At 44.0% G+C, this 21,244-nt stretch overlaps 1 protein-coding gene across 1 annotated transcript in view; it reads left to right on the top strand.

Annotated features, from left to right (window-relative positions):
- LOC310883250 (uncharacterized protein) overlaps positions 1-21,244 on the top strand; it is a 75,000-nt gene that overhangs the window by 40,105 nt on the left and 13,651 nt on the right. Inside the window, exons 2-3 of the mRNA XM_083803266.1 lie at positions 11,210-11,323; positions 17,521-17,654. Of these exons, the coding sequence (XP_083659392.1) occupies positions 11,210-11,323; positions 17,521-17,654 (248 nt within the window). The remainder of the gene's footprint in view (positions 1-11,209; positions 11,324-17,520; positions 17,655-21,244) is intronic.

The raw sequence follows: 21,244 nt of genomic DNA, 5'->3' as shown, positions 1-21,244 counted from the left end.
TGCAGAACGAACCGAGCCCTTTTTGCACCTCAGCCCTGTGACAACGTGCAACGTCTCGTGTGCGTCTTGAGTCGCGCTTTCCAGACAGGTTCAGCATATCCCTTGCACGGGGTAGCATCCGAGCTCTCCACATGTGTTACTGATTTGCGCAGTGTTTACACGCCGCAGTTGGGGGATTTTGAGCGGGTGGATCAGAACTGGAGAGAGAGGAGGCTAGGAAGACACTTTTGCCTAGTGGTTTGAGTAATGGAATAAGAATAGGAAGATTGTATTACCAGCTGTGCTTTTGACCTTGGACAAGTAAACTCTCTCTGCCTCTTGGTTTTCTGCCCTTTGTCTGCATCGCCTGTTTAGACTATAATTCTGTGATAGAAAGGTGGTCCCTCTGCATGTGATTGTGTAGTGCCTAACAGTCAAAAACTGAGTTGGTGGAGAACTTTTCAGTGCTCCTATGCTACGAATAAGTAACAAAAATAATGTAGAAAAGGATCTGTTTTGTAAAACAGCGGGACTTGCATGAACAGCAAAATACCAGTTAGAGCGAGGAGGAATGAGACGTCTGGTGTAACTTGAGTCCACCGTAATAAGCAAACTTCAATTCCAGTTGCAGCAAGTTTGTTGGGGGCAGCAGGAAAGGAACTTTCCTTGTAAGTGTGAGAATTTGGCTGTTTCACAAGGTAGAAGTTTAGGAGGAAAAAAGCTTCTTTAATGGATTAGATTTTCTGGCCGCACCTCAGTTTGGAAGTGAGTCTTGCGGCAGCTCCCAAGTTTGTAGTTGATGCAGGAGAGTGAGAAAACCCCCCTGGGAGCACACAAACCTTCCCTGACTCATATATCTGTGTGTGTCTCTAGCCTGTCAAGGAGGCAAGGTATACTTCACATTCTGGGTAGAACTGACCGAATTGTGAGCCTGGCACAGAAGGCATCAGGGTTGGCTGCCTAAGCCAGCAGCCCGGGCTGTGAACAGTCCTGCAGTTGTTCAGGGCAGTCATTCTGCAGCTAGCACCAGGCTCAGGAGGCACCGTGTCCTCACTCAAAGTATCTCAGAGCACGCCTTGTTTTACAGGGTCCCTCTTGAGATCTTACTTCACTAAGCACCTGCAGACAGCTGGCACCATTTTGATCTTCACAGCCTGGCTAATATACCAAGCCAAGTAGTAATGATGCCGCAGCGCTCCCTCCTCCTTCAGCCCGGCTTCACATTCCACAGGTAACGACAGAGGTGGCCTTCCTGATCCCAAACACTCTCTCGTATACAATTAGGATTTTACAGCAATAAGAGCTAGCATTTGTTTACATTTCTTCCTATTAGTAACTATTGCATCTTTCTGAAGACAGGAGTAGGAAAAAAGAAAAAGAAAAGAGGCTGAGGGTTCAATATGATTCACTTCAGCCGGCTTCAGAATGACATTTCCCTCTGTGGGTAGCAGTGACTCCTTACACACTTGATTGCTCCATTTCCTCCCTAACCCCCTCAGCAGACTTTGTTTTATGCCAACTCATACAGAACTCTCAGGAGCACAGGAAGCCTTGTGCTATGTAAGAAGGACTCAAGCCCTTTCACATGCTCTTGCCTCATTTGTGAAATTAGATGCACATGTAGCCTAAATGCTAAGCGTGCTGGTCCTCTAACAACAGGTTAGTTAAAAACAAAACCACCGTGGTCAACACGTGTGTGTATACATGTGTGTGCATGTATATGCAGAGGGAGAGAGTGCTTTGTTATGGTTTGAGTTGACTCAGTGGGATTTGCAGCCAATATTACTTTTCACAGGGCTGCCGAGGCAGAGATTTGAACATATGAATAAATAACCAACATGATCTGCTACACACAGACTTGCTGAGCCCAGTACCACGGATATCACACATGGTCTCAATAGGAACAAAGGTCTCAGAGGTTCTTCTAAATTTATCTGCTCCGGTCCTCTGCTGTCGCACACAACTACATCTCATACATCTGTTCACTCAGGGAACTGTAGCTGTCATCCCAAGCTATGTACTTTCTTCTGCCTGTATTTTGTGAGGAAGAAAAAAAGGCCTCTTTTCTGACTTATGTGCACACAGAACTGAGAAAAAAACAGTAGTTGGTTCATAAGATCTTTAAAAGTCTCATCAGTACATCACCATTTTGCTGCCTGGGAAGACTCACTGCTCGTCCTCCACTTTGGTAAGGCAACTCTTCTGAACAGCAGGCCACCCCTCTTTAGGGTTAGTCCTGCTTATTGAAGTAGAAACTTGTTATTTAATCTAGGGTTTTTTGGGGTGTCATAGATGTCATGGCTTTTCTGCAGACAGTGCTAATATTTTTGTGCTCACAGATTAAAGTTTGTATACTTATTTTTGAAAAAAATATATACTGGTACTGAGTAAGCAAAGACATCAATACTCTGTTTTAGGGAGGAGAAAATGCAAGGGAAGAAAAGTAACTTGGACAGAGACAAGAACTTCTTTGTTCTCATTCTCATAGATCTGAACCTTCACTGGAGGCTTCTTGTGTAAGAATCAGAGGTTTTATTGTAGTGTGTGACAATTGCTTTATCCATTGGGCTGAATTCTTGAGTTTTGCAGTTAAATTTGGATATCAAAGAATCTGAAGTAAGAGAATAGAACTCTCTGATTTTTTTAAGTGAAAGAAGATGTAGGTTAGGAGTATCCTATGTTATTTTTCCTATCTACCAGTCCTCTTCTCTATTACTCAAAGGTCAGAGTTTACTCTATTGAATCTTCGGATGCAGTGCACTGAGGCTGCCTCGTTTATGACAAGCACAGGCTCGTGGTATTGCGTTCAAGCAGACTGTATTGTATTTGTCTGCTATAAAATATTAATTAGATGGAAATATTAAAATAAGTGGGGAAAATACATTTCAGTCTCATGGAGCGAGATTATCACATCCAAACACTGGAATCCAACCAAGGTACGCCTCTCTGTATGAAGTTGTCTGTTCAGGCTTTGAGATTAGTACACTGGCTATTGTTGCAAAAACCCATGTTGAAGTGTCTGATTGTGTCTGAGAACGTCCAAAGTCATACAAATGAAATTAGTTTTTGCATTTCTCCCAAATGCGTTGGGCAGGTCTTTCTTTTTGGACAACATTTCATGTATGAAATACATGTTTTAGGGAGGAGAAAATCTCCTCCTTTTTATCTCCTTTTTTATCTGCATTTTGGTTCTAATTCCAAATGCCTCGACGTTCTCTTTTGAAATTGAGGATGTTTTCCATATTTACGAGCTGTGTTTTCAAGTTCACACAACCAATGAACCTGAAAGCACTAAAAGGCAAATATGTCTGTCAATATCTGACTCAGTAGGAACATTCAAACTTAAGAAGCTTAATGTGCTCAGAAAGAAAACAGGGAGCAAAAGCCCTCAGATATTTTCCTCTCTTTGTCATTCACAGTAGGCCAAATTCTGCATCCGTGCATACGTTGTACGTGTATAACTGATAAAACCTCGGTGAACAAGAGATTGCACCGCACGTAAATAAATGAAAACAGAATGCAGAATATGGATGAGAAATGCAGAAACAAACTGTTTACCATTCACAAAGCCAGCACACAAATATCTAAGTCCCATGAAACATCTCTTTTATGGGCATCCAACCTGACTTTGCCAATACTCTAAGAACCTGCATGGTTAACCGTACTCGGGATATGGCCAAGTCTGAAGTTTTCTATCATAATGCGTGCCTGAGCCTACGTCTGTAGAGCTACATACATGCACAGATCAACAGAATTTGTGTTTGGCCTTTGAGCGTTGTATGCATGCTTTGGTGTGCCTGTATCTGAGTGTTTGCACTGCCATCCTTTCTCATACAGGCCAATGTCTGAGCTATTGCTCGACATCTGCTCTTTAAATGATGTGGATGTGTCCTTCCTTATCTTCTTCCTCCTGTGGCACGTAAGTCTTCCAGAATCCCCGAACTCTGAGCCAGTGGTGAATGCCTTGAGGAGAGAGAATGCAGAAATATTTGAATTGCTTTGAGACCGTCCTGTTCAGTGCTGAGGCATTTATAACAGACAGGACTGCTCCCGGAGATAGTTCCAATTCCTGTGAATTCGTGTGAAGGTCTTTCAAATCAGCAGGTATCCATCCTTCTGCAAGTGCCCCACAGTGACGACTGGGATGCTTGATGAGGCCTGCTCCCCTAGTGCCCCGTTAGTGCCCCGCTCCAGTTTTGCACCTGAGCTCTGTAGTCGGTGGCAGTAAGACAGTTGCACTTCCTTGAATTCCTTATTTTGTGGTGGCACAATCTGGCATGGAGTCACGCTAGTCAGAAATTAGTCAAAGAAGAAAAGTGTAACTTTACTGAGAAGGAAATGGAGGGAAAGAAGAAAAAAAGAAAAAGAAAACCAAGCCATTAATTATACAAATTTTTTGGAAGTGCACTTGATATCAATACAAGTATAAATATGTAATAATACCATAGAACAGAAGGATTTTCTAAGAAGTCAGAAAGCCGAAAAACAAATGAGTGCACAGCGTGAAATCGAAGAGCACCATTTAGATGCTGAATACTCAAACATAATTTTAACCAAGTGAAGTAACTAATCCGACAGATTAACTGCTGTATTGAAAAGTACAGCCACATGCACGACTGAGACCAACGTTTAGAAAGTGGGTATAACAATTTTACTCTCCATCTTCCACCCGAGCCTTCTGGGAGTGACTTTGTGGGTGCTTTTTTGCTCAGGCTCTTTAGGTACAAAATCCAAACCAGTCTGTGTCCGGCGGAAAGGTGGAGGGAAGCAGCTGACTTCTGTGCCAGAGAACAGCAAGCCTGAGGCAGCAAGATGATTTAATGGGACAATTCTTATGTCCTTCTCTCCAATTAACAGGGAGATGTTAGAAACTTGGCTCCCAGACAAGAAAGGTACCTTCCCCTATCCTTGCCTTTCTCACCTGCTAAGGGAGAGGAAATTTCCTTTGTATATTATGCATGTTTGCATGTATACGCGTGTCCCTATTCACAGATGGGCATACAGTTGAAGCATGCCGTTCCTAGGATTTCTAAAACCTACATTTACAGAAATTTGTGTTTTTAAATTTGCTCATTAACACAGTTCACACATGATATTTATATCTTCCCTTCTTTTCCTGATGTTGTGGCTCCCTCAGATCAAAACCTTCCCAGGACGGGCTGCTCAGTCCATTCTCTACATCCTTTTCCCTGCAGGATCTCCCACCTTCTTTCTAATTAGGTGGAAGAATGAACCCTACCACTCAAATCAGTCAGTGAAATCCACGGAACCCTTTCCCAGCAGGTTCGGCACAGACTCCCCTATTGCATTTTAGCTTAACGCTTACAAGCTCTTTTTGGTTTTCCCCTTTGTCTCATTTATCTGCAATTCTTTGCTCCTTATTAAATCCCTAGCTGTCCTGGGATTATTTAGCTGCATGAGCAGCTTTTCCCCTTGCCAGAGCCCTGCCTGTCAAGGCAGGAGCCCTTTAATACAAGGCAGTCATCCATAAAAGAAAAGAAGGTGGAGAGGGTACAAGAATTCACACCAGTGGAAACAAAGGCAGGTGATGGGCGCCGGAGCTGTGTGCCTGCTCTCTGATCTACCTTGCCTGCATGCCCTGAGCACGGTGGCTTTAGCAACATCTTTGTCCTCTGAAAGCCTCAGCCTGCAGAACACAATAAATAATGCCTCAGAGCAATGTGACCTGTGGCAAGCAGTAAGCGATGACATTGTCAGACACACACAACTGTTGAAACAACCAGACTGTAATCATCACGCCGTACCCACAGAAAGACATTTGGCAAATGAGATTCCATTTTCACATTGGTCTGTGCCGAGCATGTAAATTTCCAGCGGGACAACCAGCATTAGGGATGTGTAATTGATTGTCTGAATTATAATAAACAAGCTGTGACAGGTGATCATCCATCATTTTCCTGCTGCATGTTCCAGCAGCACTGTGAGAGGGGGAGAGAGAGAGCTGGAACGCGGACGGGGAAAATGAAAAGTCAGATTCATATGGAAACAGAAAAGGGGGGGAACAGAAAAAAGGATCGGGGTGGAAGTGAGAGGAGACTGCAACCATGAGAAAAACGACACAAATGAAAGAGACCAGTTAATTCCTGTGATTTGTTAGACATTTGATTGAATTAAAAAATCCCTTCTACTATTACTGCCCTTGAGAACTAGAGGATTTGCTGCAGTGGCTGGTATTTGGAGCTAGGAACGCTAAGGAATAAATACAAAGAAGAGGAAAGCATGAAGGAGGAGCTGTGATTAGAGCAGAACCAATTACAAAAAGTGTGTCTGTGTGTGTGTATGTGTGAGAGAATGAGGACTCCCAGCTTAGCCTCCTCGTTCAGGCTTAGGCACTTCAATCTGTGACTGAGCGGTCAAAAACACTCTCAGGTTTTTATGATCATGCTAAAGAGAATGCTTTCCTGATGCCTTAATGCTGTAAAAGCCAGTGGTTTACAGTGATGCCGTCTCAGAATCAAAGTGACCTGAAGGATGGTTCTTCCCTAAGGCGGGGCGTGGAGGTGCGAGTGGTTGAGCTGTTTGTCTCCTGGGCCAGCCTTGTGAGCAGGGAGCTTACCGGTCTTGGAGAGGAGTGCGAAGACGCGTTGAAAAAAATGAGGAAATAGTGCCTCTGAATAGATCGGGCGATAGATTGGGTTGGTATTTTCCTGAAGACTTACCGGCATACCTCATGCAAATTAGAGTGTGAGGCTTTCCAGTGCTCTACCCTGAAGATGACGGAACCTCTGGCAATAATTTGTCACTTCAGTATCCCCGGTTTACTTGGTTATACTTATTGTCTATACAGAATGAGTGATCAGACATCGTTTTATAAATGTATGAAATTTTGCATGTCTGAGGCTTGCTCATGGACAGTTTATTGCCATTATTTGACAATCACTCAAACTGCAGTTGTCACGGTGTTGTTTGCATTTGCTGGTTGATCAAATGCTCAGGCGTTTCCTGTACAGCCTTTTGCCCATAAACATTTGAAATTTACTCTGTACAAACACAACACTGACCAGAAGTTGTGGTATAAATGTTTATGCAAAATGGGTGTGAACAGAGCTGGTGCAAATTCACCTACTTGTGTAGAAGACTGAAAACAACTATGGGGAAAATTCTTCCCATGATTGTAATGAAATTTATGAGACAATGATATTAAATTCTTTAAATCAATTGTAACGTGATCAAATAGCTGTAGTAACGGGCTCCAGACCATGGCTTGAGCTTTAAGGTTAAGCTTCTTTCCAGAAGGTAAAAATAATTGCATCTTTCTGTGCAATGACTGACTTGGGTGACAGATCTCTGCCTGCTACTTCTCTGCCCAGTCGTCAGGTTTGGTCCCACCTGGCGTACCGGAGATCCGTGAAGCGGCGGCCGTTTGCTCCTCGAATTCTTTAACAGGAATTTGGTTTCGGCATCCAACTTCACTGCGCGAACAGAAGTGGTGGAGGGAAGGCACACCGTAAACCACTGCTTTCGGTAACTACTTTCTAAAACCTTTCCTATGAAGCAGAAGTGAGGGTGGGAACGGAAAAGTTTTGGAGCAAAGCAGGTTGTGCTCTGGGCAGAGACTTTCAGGATCCAAGGCAGACTATTTACCTTCTCCCTGCTTTCTTTTCTGCTCGTTAGTTTGTGACTCAAGACGAACATGGGAAGGGGTGCAGCTGGAGACAGAGTCTCTAAGGAGGCTATCTCTGACAAGGGCAATGGGAGACAGTTCGGACTGGGAAGCTGCAGAGTGCTGTGCTGCCTGGTGTTTGACTGTAAGTAACTGCTGCTGGCACGGCAGGGGTTTATTTTGGCCCAGACCTGCCCTGGGAACAGCAGAGAAGCTAACGCTCTTGGAATTCTCTCCCTTTACGATTCACTCAGCGACTTGGCTTCAAAAGAGAATTTAAAAAAAAAAAAAAAGGAGGAAATGTGTCCAAATATCGAAGCCAAGGTTTGTATGTGAAACTGTGAGGAGGAGATTAAAGACCCAACAACCCTGATCTCCCTGAGCAGAAAATTTAAAGGGGGCTGGAAGGGAGGGCTCGCGTACAGATGGAGGGAGATGAACATTTGGGGGCAGTGGCTTCTATTCTGAAGAGCTTGCTCAGCCCCTTATGAAACACGCTTGTGATCTCTGGAAAGGGAGTAGCCTCCTTCCCAAGCAAGCACACAAAACGTGCAGTATTTGTGCAGGGAGAAGAAAGCACTGAGAGGCTGTAGGGAAGGAAGCAGCAAAACCTTTTTTTAGGTTGTGTGTTTCTGACCATTCTGATTTTTGTTGTTTCCATTAGTGCTGCTGCTGTTTCCCCCAGGCTGCCCTCTTGCTTCCTTTTCATCAGGCTGTGGTGTCCTTGGTCCGAGTGCTCCTCTCCCGTGTAGGAGGTGAACCACAGTGTACTGAGACCGCAGTGAATTGAGCAATGGCATGAACAAAGCAAACTGTGGGATGAATGTCACCAGATGTGTAATGGTTAAAACTGGTTCAGATTAAAATATCAGCTTCAGGAGTTGTTGTTGTTGTTGTTTATTATTATTATTTTTATTTAAATTACTACAAAGCTGTTTGGTTAGCTCACATGGGACACGATTTAGCTCATGTGAAAGCAATGTGAAAATATGATTTTCAGTATGGGTATTATTTGTTATTTTGTTTATTTTTGGAATAGAGGATGAATTATGTATCCTAAATACCTGTTTCAGCACATAACCAACTAATTCACAAACCAGTGGCAAATGCTGGAACCTGCAGGTTATGTGCAAGCCATGCTGGATAGATTTTATTAGTGCCGAGATGGTTTGTGAAAGGGCAACATAATAACTTCCATTGAGGAAAATTATTGTAAATGATATTGTGTATAATACCAGGCTTTCATGAAAAAACTGTCTTTTTCTCTCTTTTTTTCTTTCCTTTGTCCCGAGCCAGATCATCTGTTAAGCTGGCCCTGACAATATTTTTCTCCTCGTTTTTGTATATAAACAGAACTGAACACAGAGTAGAAATTCTCTGCAGCCTTAAGATATCCATTTTTTCACTTGACCTTTATAAAAAGTCAATTTGTGCTTTGTTTCTTTAACATGAAATCTAAAATGCCCTCCAGTCACTTCCTCGCAGTATTCATTTTTGACCATAAGGAAAGCAATTCTGCATTTGCTCTTTTCAGGAACTGCTAATGCTCAGGAGACAGGGGATTCATTTCTGCCTTTTGTTTATACTGGAGAGTTCAGGTTGCAAAGATCTGGTGTCACCACCGTAATGTCACTCACTCTGCAGTTAACTCTGTATTGCAGAATGTCAATGCGAGCTCAACTGGAGAGAAAGAATGGATAACTGTAGCTTGAACGGGGACTGAAACCCCAGAGTTCTGATTTTGCATCTGTTGCTGACAAAAACAAGTTAGGCATGCTACTTAGGTGAAAAATGACATCTCTATTCAGGTAACTCACACTTTGGGGATCCCCCACCACGACACGGTGCGTCTGCATTTTTGGAACAGGAAAATACCTATATTTCCAGACAGTGGCTCACAGGACCTTCTGCAGGTCTGCAGAGCTACCTTGCTTCATGGGACAAGTTTTCTGGGTTAGAGGAGTGTCCTCTGAATCAATTTGCTTGTGTTTCACAAAAAATCACGAGTTTCTTTTTCATAGCCTTTTAGGTATTCTGGCTCTAGAGCTTCAGTAGGAGATTCAAGCTCGGTGATTTTTTGTGCCATTAAAAACCTCTTTCTGCATAAATCTCATTAAATTCTTTAGCAGTCCATTGGTGACTTCCATTCATGTGTCATGAAAACCCCTTTTAAAAGAGTGCTGCCCTACTGTGCCTCACCAGGTAAGTGCTCCTGCACCACGTGAGCTCTCCAGCTAGGACCTAGGCCTGAAGGCTCATGTCCCTTGACCTTGTTCCTCGCACCGCACCCAGAGTGCATATTTTTGGACAGAAGTATGCATGCCTTATCATGCCAGCTGTTGCTCAAGCATTCACATGAAACTCAGAGTTTCCAAAGAAGATGCTGCAGTCTATAAAAGCTGATGAAGAATTGCGGATTGCTGACAATATCACCCATCCAGCCAATTGCTGCCTTAAATTTAAATACAATTACATTAGTAGTGCGTGGCACTGGGTTGAAAACAACATCGGGGTGCAGTTGATCAGTTGAACCAGTGTTTGTAGTTGACCTGTGTCTTGGATGCCTTAGAAAAGCTAAAAGGTCAGCAGTATTACATGAATTGAACACTATCTTTTACAGGCTTTTTTCACATAACAATGATTTAATCACAGACTATGTTTTGAGAAATTCAACTATGGTATAGTATCCCCTAATTGTCTAGTGTTCTAAAAACAAAATTAAGACAAGAAAATTGTCCATAAAGAATTAAGTCTCTTCTAATCTCTTCTTTCCAGACTTTCTGATCTGTGATGATCAAAATTTTGCATGCAAGATATTTTAAGTATTTAGTGATCATGAGTCACTTAAATGAGGACATCAAAACACTTAGTGAACATGGATGCGTTAAATCTTCCAAGACTCAGTGGAAAAAAGTGAGTGTTATTGTGCTGGAAGTCTGCAATTTAGTTGGAAAGAGAAAAAATGTAGGCCTCTGAGTTCTGTGAATCCTTTAACCACAAGATCTTCCTTTCACATCTGCGACTCAAAAAAAGAAGTGATTTTTCTTCATTGTAATGAGATGTAGTAATTAGAATATGGAAACAATCTGTGGCCTCTGAAACTGTACAGATGTCACTACTGCATTTTATAGTCACTTGGGGCTTTGTGGTTAACTGGAGATAGAATTTGAACTGTCCTGTTCCAAAAGCAAAGTCTCTTACCATTTAGGCTAAAAAAAGAATCTGCATAGGCTCTTTGCTATTAAGGGCTTATGATATTTACATATGATATGATTCTGACCACTTGAAACAATAGTATGTCATTTATGTGCACAGCTGAAGGATACAGCATTAAGAGTTCCTGGACAATTTTTTGTAGTTCTTGATGTCTGATTTATTAATCAGTGGATTCATTTAATGCAGCTTTGTGTGGCGAGTGATATGGCTTTATGTTGTGTAATATATTTCCCTTGTACAAAGAGTCATTGTCCTGGTTTGCCGGTGAGACCTTATAAATGTGTGTGTGTGTTTCTCAAGGAACTTTTTTTTCTTTTTTTTATTCTTTCTCATTTGGTTCCTGTTTTTAGCCATCTGCTTGACATTACTGTTTGCCTTTTGTGCCTACAGAACTTCCCAAGCCGTGCTGTGCTCTCCAGCAAACTGTGCTATCCAACCCTTCTCTTCTGCAGCCTCCTCATTCCGAGGTGACTCATCCACAGTGCCAGGCAATAGTGCACAGAGGTACTAAAATGTATGTTTATTTGCATATTTTAAATGTACCATTGTGTTTGATCGTAAGGATGTTACCTAAAAATCCATCAGATGTAGAAACTGGTATTTTAGATTTCATTAGAACTTGGTTGACTCTGTGGTGGTGTTTGTTGGTGTAGTCCAGGCAGACATTATGCAACTGAAAGTTTTTAAGAATACATAAAGACTTCCTTTGCTACCAGCTATAGAGAAAAGAGTGAGTTAACTGTGTTTTTATTAGGCCGGGTGGTGAAGCCAGTCTCTCTTCCTGGCCTTGTCCACACAGAAACTTCCACAGACCTACCTGCCCCCAGGGGTGTAATTCTTTTGCTCTGGCTCTTCCAGCGTATCTCACCGTGTGGATATGTTTGTTCCAGTGTAAAAAAACTCACCCAGGGAGCTATACTATAATAGTAGGAAGTCTGTGCCATACATATCCATGAGGATATAAGGTTTTTGGCTGTCAAAAGATTTAAGAAAGAAACAGTGATGATGGTCAGTGAAGAGAAATAAGAAAAAAAAAACAGTGACTCTAGGGAAACTCGGACTCATTTAGTTGACCTTGCCTAAGCTGAAGAGTACCTAGAGTATTACCTCCTCATCTCAGAACAATCACATAGTGTATCATCTTGGCTAAGTCTTTTTTTTTTTTTTCCAAAAATATATTACTTGGATGGTATTTGAGGATTTTATCCTGGATTTTGAGCAGTCCAGCAGCCTGGCCGGAGCAGTGGGTACTGCTTCCAGCAAGCTGCAGAGAAGGTTTTACATGTCCCAGATATATTAAGCTCTGTGTGTATGCGTTACAGAGCACACAAACAGTGTATTTCTACCCAGGATTTCCCAACAGTAAATACAGCTTCCTACCCTGTTCTGAACTCAGATGAACTTTTCTGATGCCCAGAGGCTGAAGCCACAGTTAAAACCAAGTTTTGTTGTTCATAAGTGGAAAAAAGCAGCAGTCCTGTGTTTCTGCAACATTATGCGAGCAGGAAGTTTTGTTTAGCTAGAACCAACAGCTAAAAGGAAGTGCTTTGTGATTGCTTTGTTTCTCCTTTCTCAGGATTTACACCTTTCCCCAAACTTGACACCAGTGGGCCAGCTGGTTTAAAGCACCCATTTCCAGCCCTGGTAGACTAGGGCAACAGACCTTTAAGTTTAACATAAATGCAAGAGTGACTGCTATCCATCTTACACTTTGAACCTGTGTAACTAGAGGAAGATTAAAAAAAAAAAGAAAAAAAAAAGAAAGGAAACCACTCTTCTGGCAGCTTTTCACATTCTATATTTGAAGCAGCAGCTGTTTTTCAAACTGTTTCTAGATTCTGGAATAGGATAAATCCTTGGAGAAGAGAGTTAGCATACAGAGCACAGGTGAGGTGGCAAGGGTTGAATGAAAAATAGGATTTATTGCCAGTTTTTGCAGTTTATCATGCTACCATTTTATGTGCATACTTTATAAAATATCATTATATTTATTATTATCTGTTGTATATATAAGTGCTACTCATTTATGCAGCTCAACAAAGGCCTGCTACAATTCTTAAAATAGCCAGATATATTCTTGCTCTGAAGAGGTCACTGTTTCTAGATATGAAATAAGTTTTAATTACTTTCTATATCTCTGTTGTGGCTTCTTAGTAATTTTAGTCTGACTCTGTTCCTTCTTCTTGGATAAGTTCCAGACAAAAAATCAGAGCAGCTATCAGGAAAAACTAGATATCATTTGTACATAACAACCTGGAATGTTTCAACTGCTGGCCTTATATGGGGATGATTACAAGGGAAATCTCTCCTTGTAGAAACCTTCAGGTGAGAACTAGAAAGGAAAAGGAAAATACCACATTATGCTTTTTCTGCACCTACTTTACTTGTGACAAGAATATTATGAATAAAACACACCCGTCAGCAGGTAATATGTCAGCAAAACCACTTCCATCTGAGCTCATTCTGTGAAGCCCCTGGTTCTTCCAGCTTCAACGTGGGAAGGTGTTAGGGAATCAGCATTCTCTCAGTAGAGCCTTCCTGGGGAGAGAAAACCTCATGTTGACATCAGTCCTCATTGTCTTTGGAAACAACCTCAGCATCAATGTACTGGAGTTCAAGTATTACTCAGACCTCCCTGATTTTAAAGACAGTTCTGTCATTGTAAAATCTTCCCCAAATCTGAAGTACCTTCTGTTAGCAATTGTTTGTGGAAATGTACAACCTTTTAACAGTTTTCATATCTACTTGAAGTAAAGAACAGGGAAGGCTAACCAGAAAAGAGGAAGGAGTAGATCATCTGTTCGTGGAGGGTAGAAAATTTTGTTGTCTATTATCAAGCTACACTGATACAATTTTCAAAACACCAGCTTCCTGTTTTTAACAGCTATTATCTTCACAGGGAAAAGACACGACGAAGAGAGCCTCAGTGCACCCTGTTGAAGCTATTTCTTTTCCAAGGAGTCATACAAAACTGTGGTTATTTGTGTTCTGAAAGAAAATTATTTCTGTTCTGCCCCTTTCTTTTCTGTTAAGAGAAGACACGCACCCACTCATATTCCTCTATGTCTGTAGCAACAGTGAGATTCCATAATGTTTATAATATCCCAAGTTTCTTAGCTAAAGAACATTAGGACACAGCTACAAAGCTTCATTATAATCTGGGAGACTCTTCATTAAGAGGCTATTTGATATTAATTGCCTATTGATACTGACAAATATCTTATAAGCAAGTTTCTTTTCCCTCAGAAGTTAAATCATTGGTGCATTTGCAGAGACCACCATTAGAGCTAATGTCTGTGTACCCAGTACTACAGAGAATACGCCGGCGTTGTGTTACTGTAGAGAGAAGTAATTTGAGGGTATTTATGTACAAGAATTGTCGTTATTGATCTGGTAAGGCAAAGATGGACGGCATTGTGGCAGGTTGCAAAGTGCCAAGGAGGTGGCGGTGAGCTGGAGGCTCGCTTTTAATGCAAAGCGGGGGTACAGTCCAAGTGGCATGGGCTGGCAACACATTGGGTAATTGCGGATTGATTTGCCTCTGAATCTGGGAGAATCCTTAGAGGGAAAGTAGTTTCATTTAAAGAAAGCTGTTGGTAATAAGCAGAATTGGGTTTTAATGGGGTTCATACAGATAGAACAGAAATCAAATTAGAGCCTAATTGGCATACAGAAGATGGAAGGAAAGTGGAAAGCACAGAGCAGCAATGGCTGTCTTGAGCTGAGAGGCTCAGCAAGCAGTGCTTATGCAGCCAGTCTCCATTAAGATCCTATCCATAATGCATGAGGTTTAGAAACCCAGGGGACTGTCCAACAAAAAGGGAGGAATCCTCCAAACTACCCTTCAGAAAGTGATGGGTACGCTGTCCCAGTAGGGGCCTGTCTAGAGAGCACTTTTAGTAAGTAATGGTTCGCTTTGGCAGTAGAGGTGATAGAGCACTAATGCACTACAAGCCAAGTGCTGGCTTCCCTTCCCTTCCACTGCACTGCTCTGCTCTTCAAGGATCACTGGGAAGAAACAACCTTTTTTTTTTCCTTTTTTTCTTCGTCAAAATTACTGCTATTTTTATTTTATTTTGAGCAGATTTCAGGAAGTAATCCATGCTTTAAATTTTCCCTCAGGTTGGGAAATCCAATGTTCCCCTGGTTACTTAGGTAGGCCCTTAAATCTTTGGCTGTTAACCCTTTATTGTTCTGTTGTGAGTTTTAAAAAAAAGTGACTATTACAATAATTACGAAGTCTAGAAGAATTCAAATTAAGAGTGCAGGATGGAGTGGCTAGTCTGAAAATGTGGATTTGGATTTTTTTTTGACACTGTAATTTGATCCTTGCAAATTTGTTTTTCGGCTGAAATTATTGGCCAGACCTGCCGTTAAGCACGGCAGTCCTGTTTCTGGTTTCTGATTTGTGGGGCTTATGGTTTTGCTGAGTGTTCCAGCTATGTTTCTTACCTATATCAGAAAAATCCATACATTCAATGTCTCTAACTTTATTTTCAGCACAAATCAAGTATTGAAAAAGCAGAATAATTAACTGAAATCTCTTCCTCGTTAGAGTTAATTCTGCTAGAATGAAGCTGTGACATGCAGTGTTTGGAATGATACAATACATGGAAAATGGAACTGAGAAGGTCTTTCTCATCTGTCCACATCTTATCTTCTCAGTGGGCTCTACACTGTATAGTAAAAAAGACTTGAGACTGGCATCCTGGGTCTTCACAGGGACCATGGTTTATGACTTGTTTCATTAAAGAGAAGCAGGAGGATCCCTCAGTTCATACACGTTCAATTTAGTTGCAGAAAACTGCAGAATTCTGGAGAACATAAAGCCTGTGTCCCAGACTCCACAAAGTTTCCAACTGCGGCAGGCAATTGAGAGGACAGCTGAAAGAGTGGGGGATCAAAATGCAGGTTTTAGACTAGGTTATACCTTTGGGTAAAGTCCTGGGTTTATTGTGGTGGTGCATAATTTGTTATGCCCCAACTCTATCCATCTGCTATAGACAGAGTAGGAGAAGGCTTGAAAAGTTTATCCTTATGCGTCTTTCTTACTCCTGTGTATCTGTCCAGTTAGATGCAGAAGGAGTTCTTACTCCAAGGTGGAAACAGTTCAAGTACATTCAAAGTACAGTTCAATGAGATTAAAATGACTGAAATCTAGAAAGGGCTGTTTCTAAACTGCTTAGATTACAAATTTGGCCTGTTCCCATCTTGGCACACGCTTCTGTATGGATCCTGTGGAGCCAAGGTAAATGCTGAGCACGACTTTCCCAGCATTTATGCCAATACATGGAAGTCTGACAGTAGTCTTCAGTGGAACATCACCCATACAAATGCATTAGACTGCCAGAATATGCCAGCTAATTCAGGTTGCACTCCACACTTGTGTAAAGCAGCAGTGCATTTAATTGCACTTCCTTTCAGGCACAATTTTTTCTTAATGCATGCTTGTCAGTGTCATAGACCCTAGGGTCTGACGAATATATGACCTTTGGGTCTATGTTCGGCCCAAAGAAATGACAGGCACTTTCTACCTGTTTACATACCCATAGAGTCCCATGTGACATTTGGTTCATCTGGGAGATAGTTTAATTTTTTGTATTTTTTTTACCTCAAGGAGGCTTCATTTAATATATTAAACGAAAAGCTCTTCAACTCTTGGTAGTTGCAGTTCTAGCTCTCTAATGACTTTCTCAGCTGTGCTGTGCGTTTTCGCAGAGATCATGTTACTTCCACTTCACAAGAGCAGAAGGTCACCTTGCAGGAGCAGTCACTGCAGGCAGGGGACACTGGCCTGCCAGGTGACACTAATATTAGAAATATTAATGACATCTCTAAACAATATCTCACTGCATGCATGTCTCTCATAAAGCCACTCAACACAGGGAACAACAACAGGGACCATTCGTGGATGCACGTAGATGTTCTCTGAAGACGTCTCTCTCGGAATATCATTGAGAGACCTGTAGTCAAATGATGTTTGTTTTCTTCAAGCTCAAAATATTTTCTAGACTTTCTCAGAAAAAGCTCAGAAATCCTGAGGAAGGCTGACTTCTGATGGTATCACCTTTAGAGCTGAAAAAACATTTTTAATAGTAACGGTCTCCTTATAATTATTTTTCATTTGATGACTCTTTGTAATCTTTCAGTAACGCTTCATGCCATTCTTAAAAATGTGTATGTGTATGTGTCAGGCTTTAGCTTTTCTCTGAACAGAATGCATTAGGTCTATTTGTCATTATCATAACCTTTGTCTCTAGGCAGCTCTTTGTGGCACTCAGCTTTCGTAGCTACTGGAAGCTTTTCTGTTATTATTGATTGTTGTAGCTGGCAGTGATCGCACTTTCAATGCGACTAAACAATTTTTACTTTCACAATCTCTGCATACTGCCATTTGGAAACAGACCACCTAGGAGGAACAGATGTGAATTTTGAGTGTCAAGAAGGTGCTAATTGATTCTTTTTCAGCTTTCTCTTCTCTCTGTTAGCCACCAGGTTGTCTGCATTTTGCCATAGATACTGAGAGAATATTGTAATAGATTTCTGTTCACATCTCTTGATGTGAAGTCTTTTTTAGTGGTGTTACTGGTACTGACCTGACAAATTCTGGGGAGGGCTTTCAGCGTCTATAAGGTTTTAGGAAAGTTTCAGTACAAGGTGAGATCCTGCTGTGAGATGGAAGTTCAATGCTTCTTGCACAGTCTCGTCAGCAGATTCCCAGACTCGTGTGCAGGCAGCACTGGGGGAACAGGCTTCACCGTCAGAGACGGGAGTTCTGCGGAGGACCATGAAGGAGAGCAGAAATAAAACCAGACTCTTCAAACACAGATTCAGGGTGAGTGATCCTGTGATTGCTCCAGACATGATTTTGCAGAAAACCGAGTATTCAGCTTGTTTTGAAAGCAGAGATACTTGTCAGCAATTACTGCTGAGCTAGGGAGAGTACTGTTAAGATAGATAAACTTGTCAGCTGTGTCAACTCTGATGATGGAAGAGCAGAAAGGCCAGCTGTAAGGTTGAAAAAGACCTTTGTATTTTAGATGCGGATAGTGAGGTTGTTTTTCCATAATGCTGCAAAGTGGTTGAGAGTACCCTTGTTTCTATATGCACTAATTCCACAGATATTAGAGAAAAGAAAAAAAAAAAAAGCTGTGGATGATGGGCTAAGGGCTCCTGGTATTATCATCAGGAATAATGTTTGCTGTTGGCAACACATTTTTGTAGGTATGCATAACTGAATCTTTCAATTTGAGCTCCCCTTCCTGTTCAGGGGATTAATTGGTCTACTGCTTCTACCTGCTGTTAGTTTGCCTATCATCCACATTTCACACTTATTTAAAAATCTTTGCTGATTTTCTCCAAAAGATCTTCATAGTCTTGGCTGATAACTATGTCAAATGTATTCTTTCTTTAGTTAAGTTCTGATTAAGATGCCCACTCTGACATTAAACTTGAGACTGGCAATGAATACAGGTGGCCGGTCACCAGTGAGGTTTCCCAGGGCTCTCAATTTTAGGGCCCATTCTCTTTAATGTTTTTATATATGATCTAGATGTGGGAGTCGAATGCACACTGAGTAAGTTTTCAGATGATACTAAATTAGGAGGAGCTGTTGACTCCCTTGAGGACAGAGAGGCCTTGCAGAGAGATCTTAACAGATCATAGGGCTGGCCAATATCCAGCCACGTGAAGTTTAACAAGAGCAAGTGCCAGATTCTGCACCTAGGACAGTGCAACCCTGTCTGTATGTACAGATGTGGGGACGCTTGGCTGGAGAGCAGACCCGTGGAAAGGGATCACAGAATCACAGCGTGGCTGATGTTGGAAGTGACCTCTGGACATCACCTGGCCCAACCCCCCTGCCCAGCAGGCTCAACCAGAGCATGTTGCACTGGATAACATCCAAGTGGGTTTTGAATATCTCCAGAGAAGGAGACTCCATGGCTTCTCTAGGCAGCCAGTTCCAGTGCTCTGTCACCCTCACGGTAACCAAATGCCCTCTCATATCCACCTGGAACTTCCTGTGTCTCAGTTTGTGCCCGTTGCCTCTTGTCCTGTTGCTGGGCACCACCAAAAGGAGTCTGTCCTCAGCCTCTTGACACCCTCCCTTGTGATATTTGTACATATTGATGAGATCCCCTCTCGGTCTTCTCTCCTCCAAGCTGAGCAGGCCCAGCTCTCCCAGCCTCCCCTCGCAGGACAGATGCTGCAGTCCCCTCATCTCAGCTGGACTCGCTCCAGCAGCTCCATGGCCCTCTCGTGCTGGGGAGCCCAGAACTGGACGCAGCGCTCCGGGTGCGGCCTCCCCAGGGCTGAGCAGAGGGGCAGAGGCAGGATCCCCTCCCTGGCCCTGCTGGCAACACTCTTCCCACTGCACCCCAGGCTACCGTCAGCCTGTAAAACTGTGAATACCATTGGCCTAAGGAAAATTAGCCAAGTTTGTACTAAGAGTGGGCACGGCATCAGGAAAGAGAGGAGAAAGCAGCAGGGGTGGGGATGGCAATGACCACTGTGCTGTTTGCAACACTGACACGTTTTCTGTGATTTTATGATTTTATTTGTACTCTGTGTGGTGGAATAGGACCCTGATGACGTTTGGGTCCTTTGGGGCTGGCGTGTCCCCCAGCTGCTGTCCGGCCCTGGTCTCAGTAGGTCCTCTACTGCCGGCGGGGTGGCCTCTTCTTTGTTGGTGCGGAGGCCTGCGAGGAGCTGTTCTTCCTCTTGGGGGCTCGCCGGGGCCCCCCAGGTGGGCAGCCCGTGCCCTGCCTGGCGCTGGAGGGACCTGGTGCAGCCTCCTGCGGCTCCTCTGGAGGTGCTGCCTGCTCCATGGGGACCGCAGCAGGGGTGGACTGAGGGTGGCTGGGAGTCTCTCGAAGGCCGCCTCTGGAACTTGCGGGCACCTCATCCCCGCTGGAGCTGGCGGGCTGGGGAGAGGGTGCTGGGACAGGTGGAGGAGCCACCCCTCCGTGACCGGATGGTCCTGGTCCGGGGCTGGCCTCCCGTTGCTGGGCTGCAGGTGGAGCGTTCAGTCCCAGCAGGCGGTGGGCCTCCCTGCTGCACCGCTGCGCGGCGACTTCCAAGAGCTGACTCACAAACGTCGCCGCGTGGTGGCTGAGGTCGAGCTCCAGCAGCTGGACTAGGAGCTCTTCTTCAAGCCCAAAGAGGTGCAGGCTCTCCATGATGGCGTTCTCCAGGATCAGCGCCTGAGAACGCTGTGCCCCGAAGACGCGCCTCAGCTCCCGGTGCACCCAGGAGAGCAGGGGCCGGAGGAGAGCAGGGTGCCGCCGGAAAAGTTGGCCCCAGGTGTCCGCGGGGAGGCCGCCAACCAGGGGGCTGGGTGCCTGGACAGGCGGGCTGTCGGCTGATGCCACTGCCGACGGGCTGATGACGAGCTCCTCGAACTCATCATCAGCCTGCACCGAGTGCACTATAGATGTTATTCTCTGCTTACAGAGGGGGCACTGGGGCTTGCTGTCCGCCCACCGCCAGATGCATGGATAGCAAAACTGGTGGCAGCACGGCATGGTGAACGCGGCGCTGCCCCAGGTGTCCAGACATATGGGGCAGCGGGTGTCCAGTGCCGCGGCCATGCTTACCACCAGCTGCGGTGGGCTGGGAGGAACAGCAGGTGACAATATCCTCCCAGGTACAGGAGCTGCAGCAGCGGGTGTCACTCTGGAAGAGGAAGAGAGGGGTCACGGTCATTCTCTGGCCTGGGGAGGGTCCCTCAAGGAGGAACCCCCTGCTGCCAGCGCGACGTGTCCACATGCAACTCACCTCTGCTGCTGCAGGTGCTCCTCCTGGATGTCTCAGCTGCCTGTTGGGAACAGGGCTGGGAGAAAACGAGAAGTGGCTCTGGAGACGTGAGCACGTTCCAGACCCAAGGCACGCCTTAGTCCTCGCTCCAGTCCTCGCAAAAACGCTCGGATAGAGGGGAGGCACAAACCGCTGGGCTGAGCCGCTGTGCCCAGATTTAAGCCGTGAGGGCCACACAGTCATAAACCATCGCCTGGAGACGTTCCAGCGCATCAGCGGGATGTCACAGACAGTTGCCGGGCACATCGCCACCCCCCAGTAGGGGACATCGCCCCTGGGATGTCCCAGTCCATCACTGCGACATCACAATGGGCCATCCTCACCTGCAGCACGTTCTCCAGTAGCTCTCCAGCCCCAGCACATGTTTCTGGTACCCCCCCGGCACCACTAGCAGGGCTTACATAGGCTACAATTAAAAGAAAAATAAAAGCCATGACTGTTCCACAGACAATGTCTGAGTCTGACTCAAAAGAGAGCTGACAGCAGTGCCTGTGGGTGCTGCTAGCAATGGCGTTTGTGGGGGACTCTCGCCTTGAGTCCTGGGATACTCTGACTCTCTAACACTTTGTGACTCTCTAGGACATACTATGACACTGTGTGACACTTTCT

This window comes from Anser anser (genome assembly GCF_964211835.1).
Source record: "Anser anser genome assembly, chromosome: 18".
Taxonomy (NCBI): Eukaryota; Metazoa; Chordata; class Aves; order Anseriformes; family Anatidae; genus Anser; species Anser anser.
This window is presented reverse-complemented; position numbering and strand designations above follow the sequence as displayed.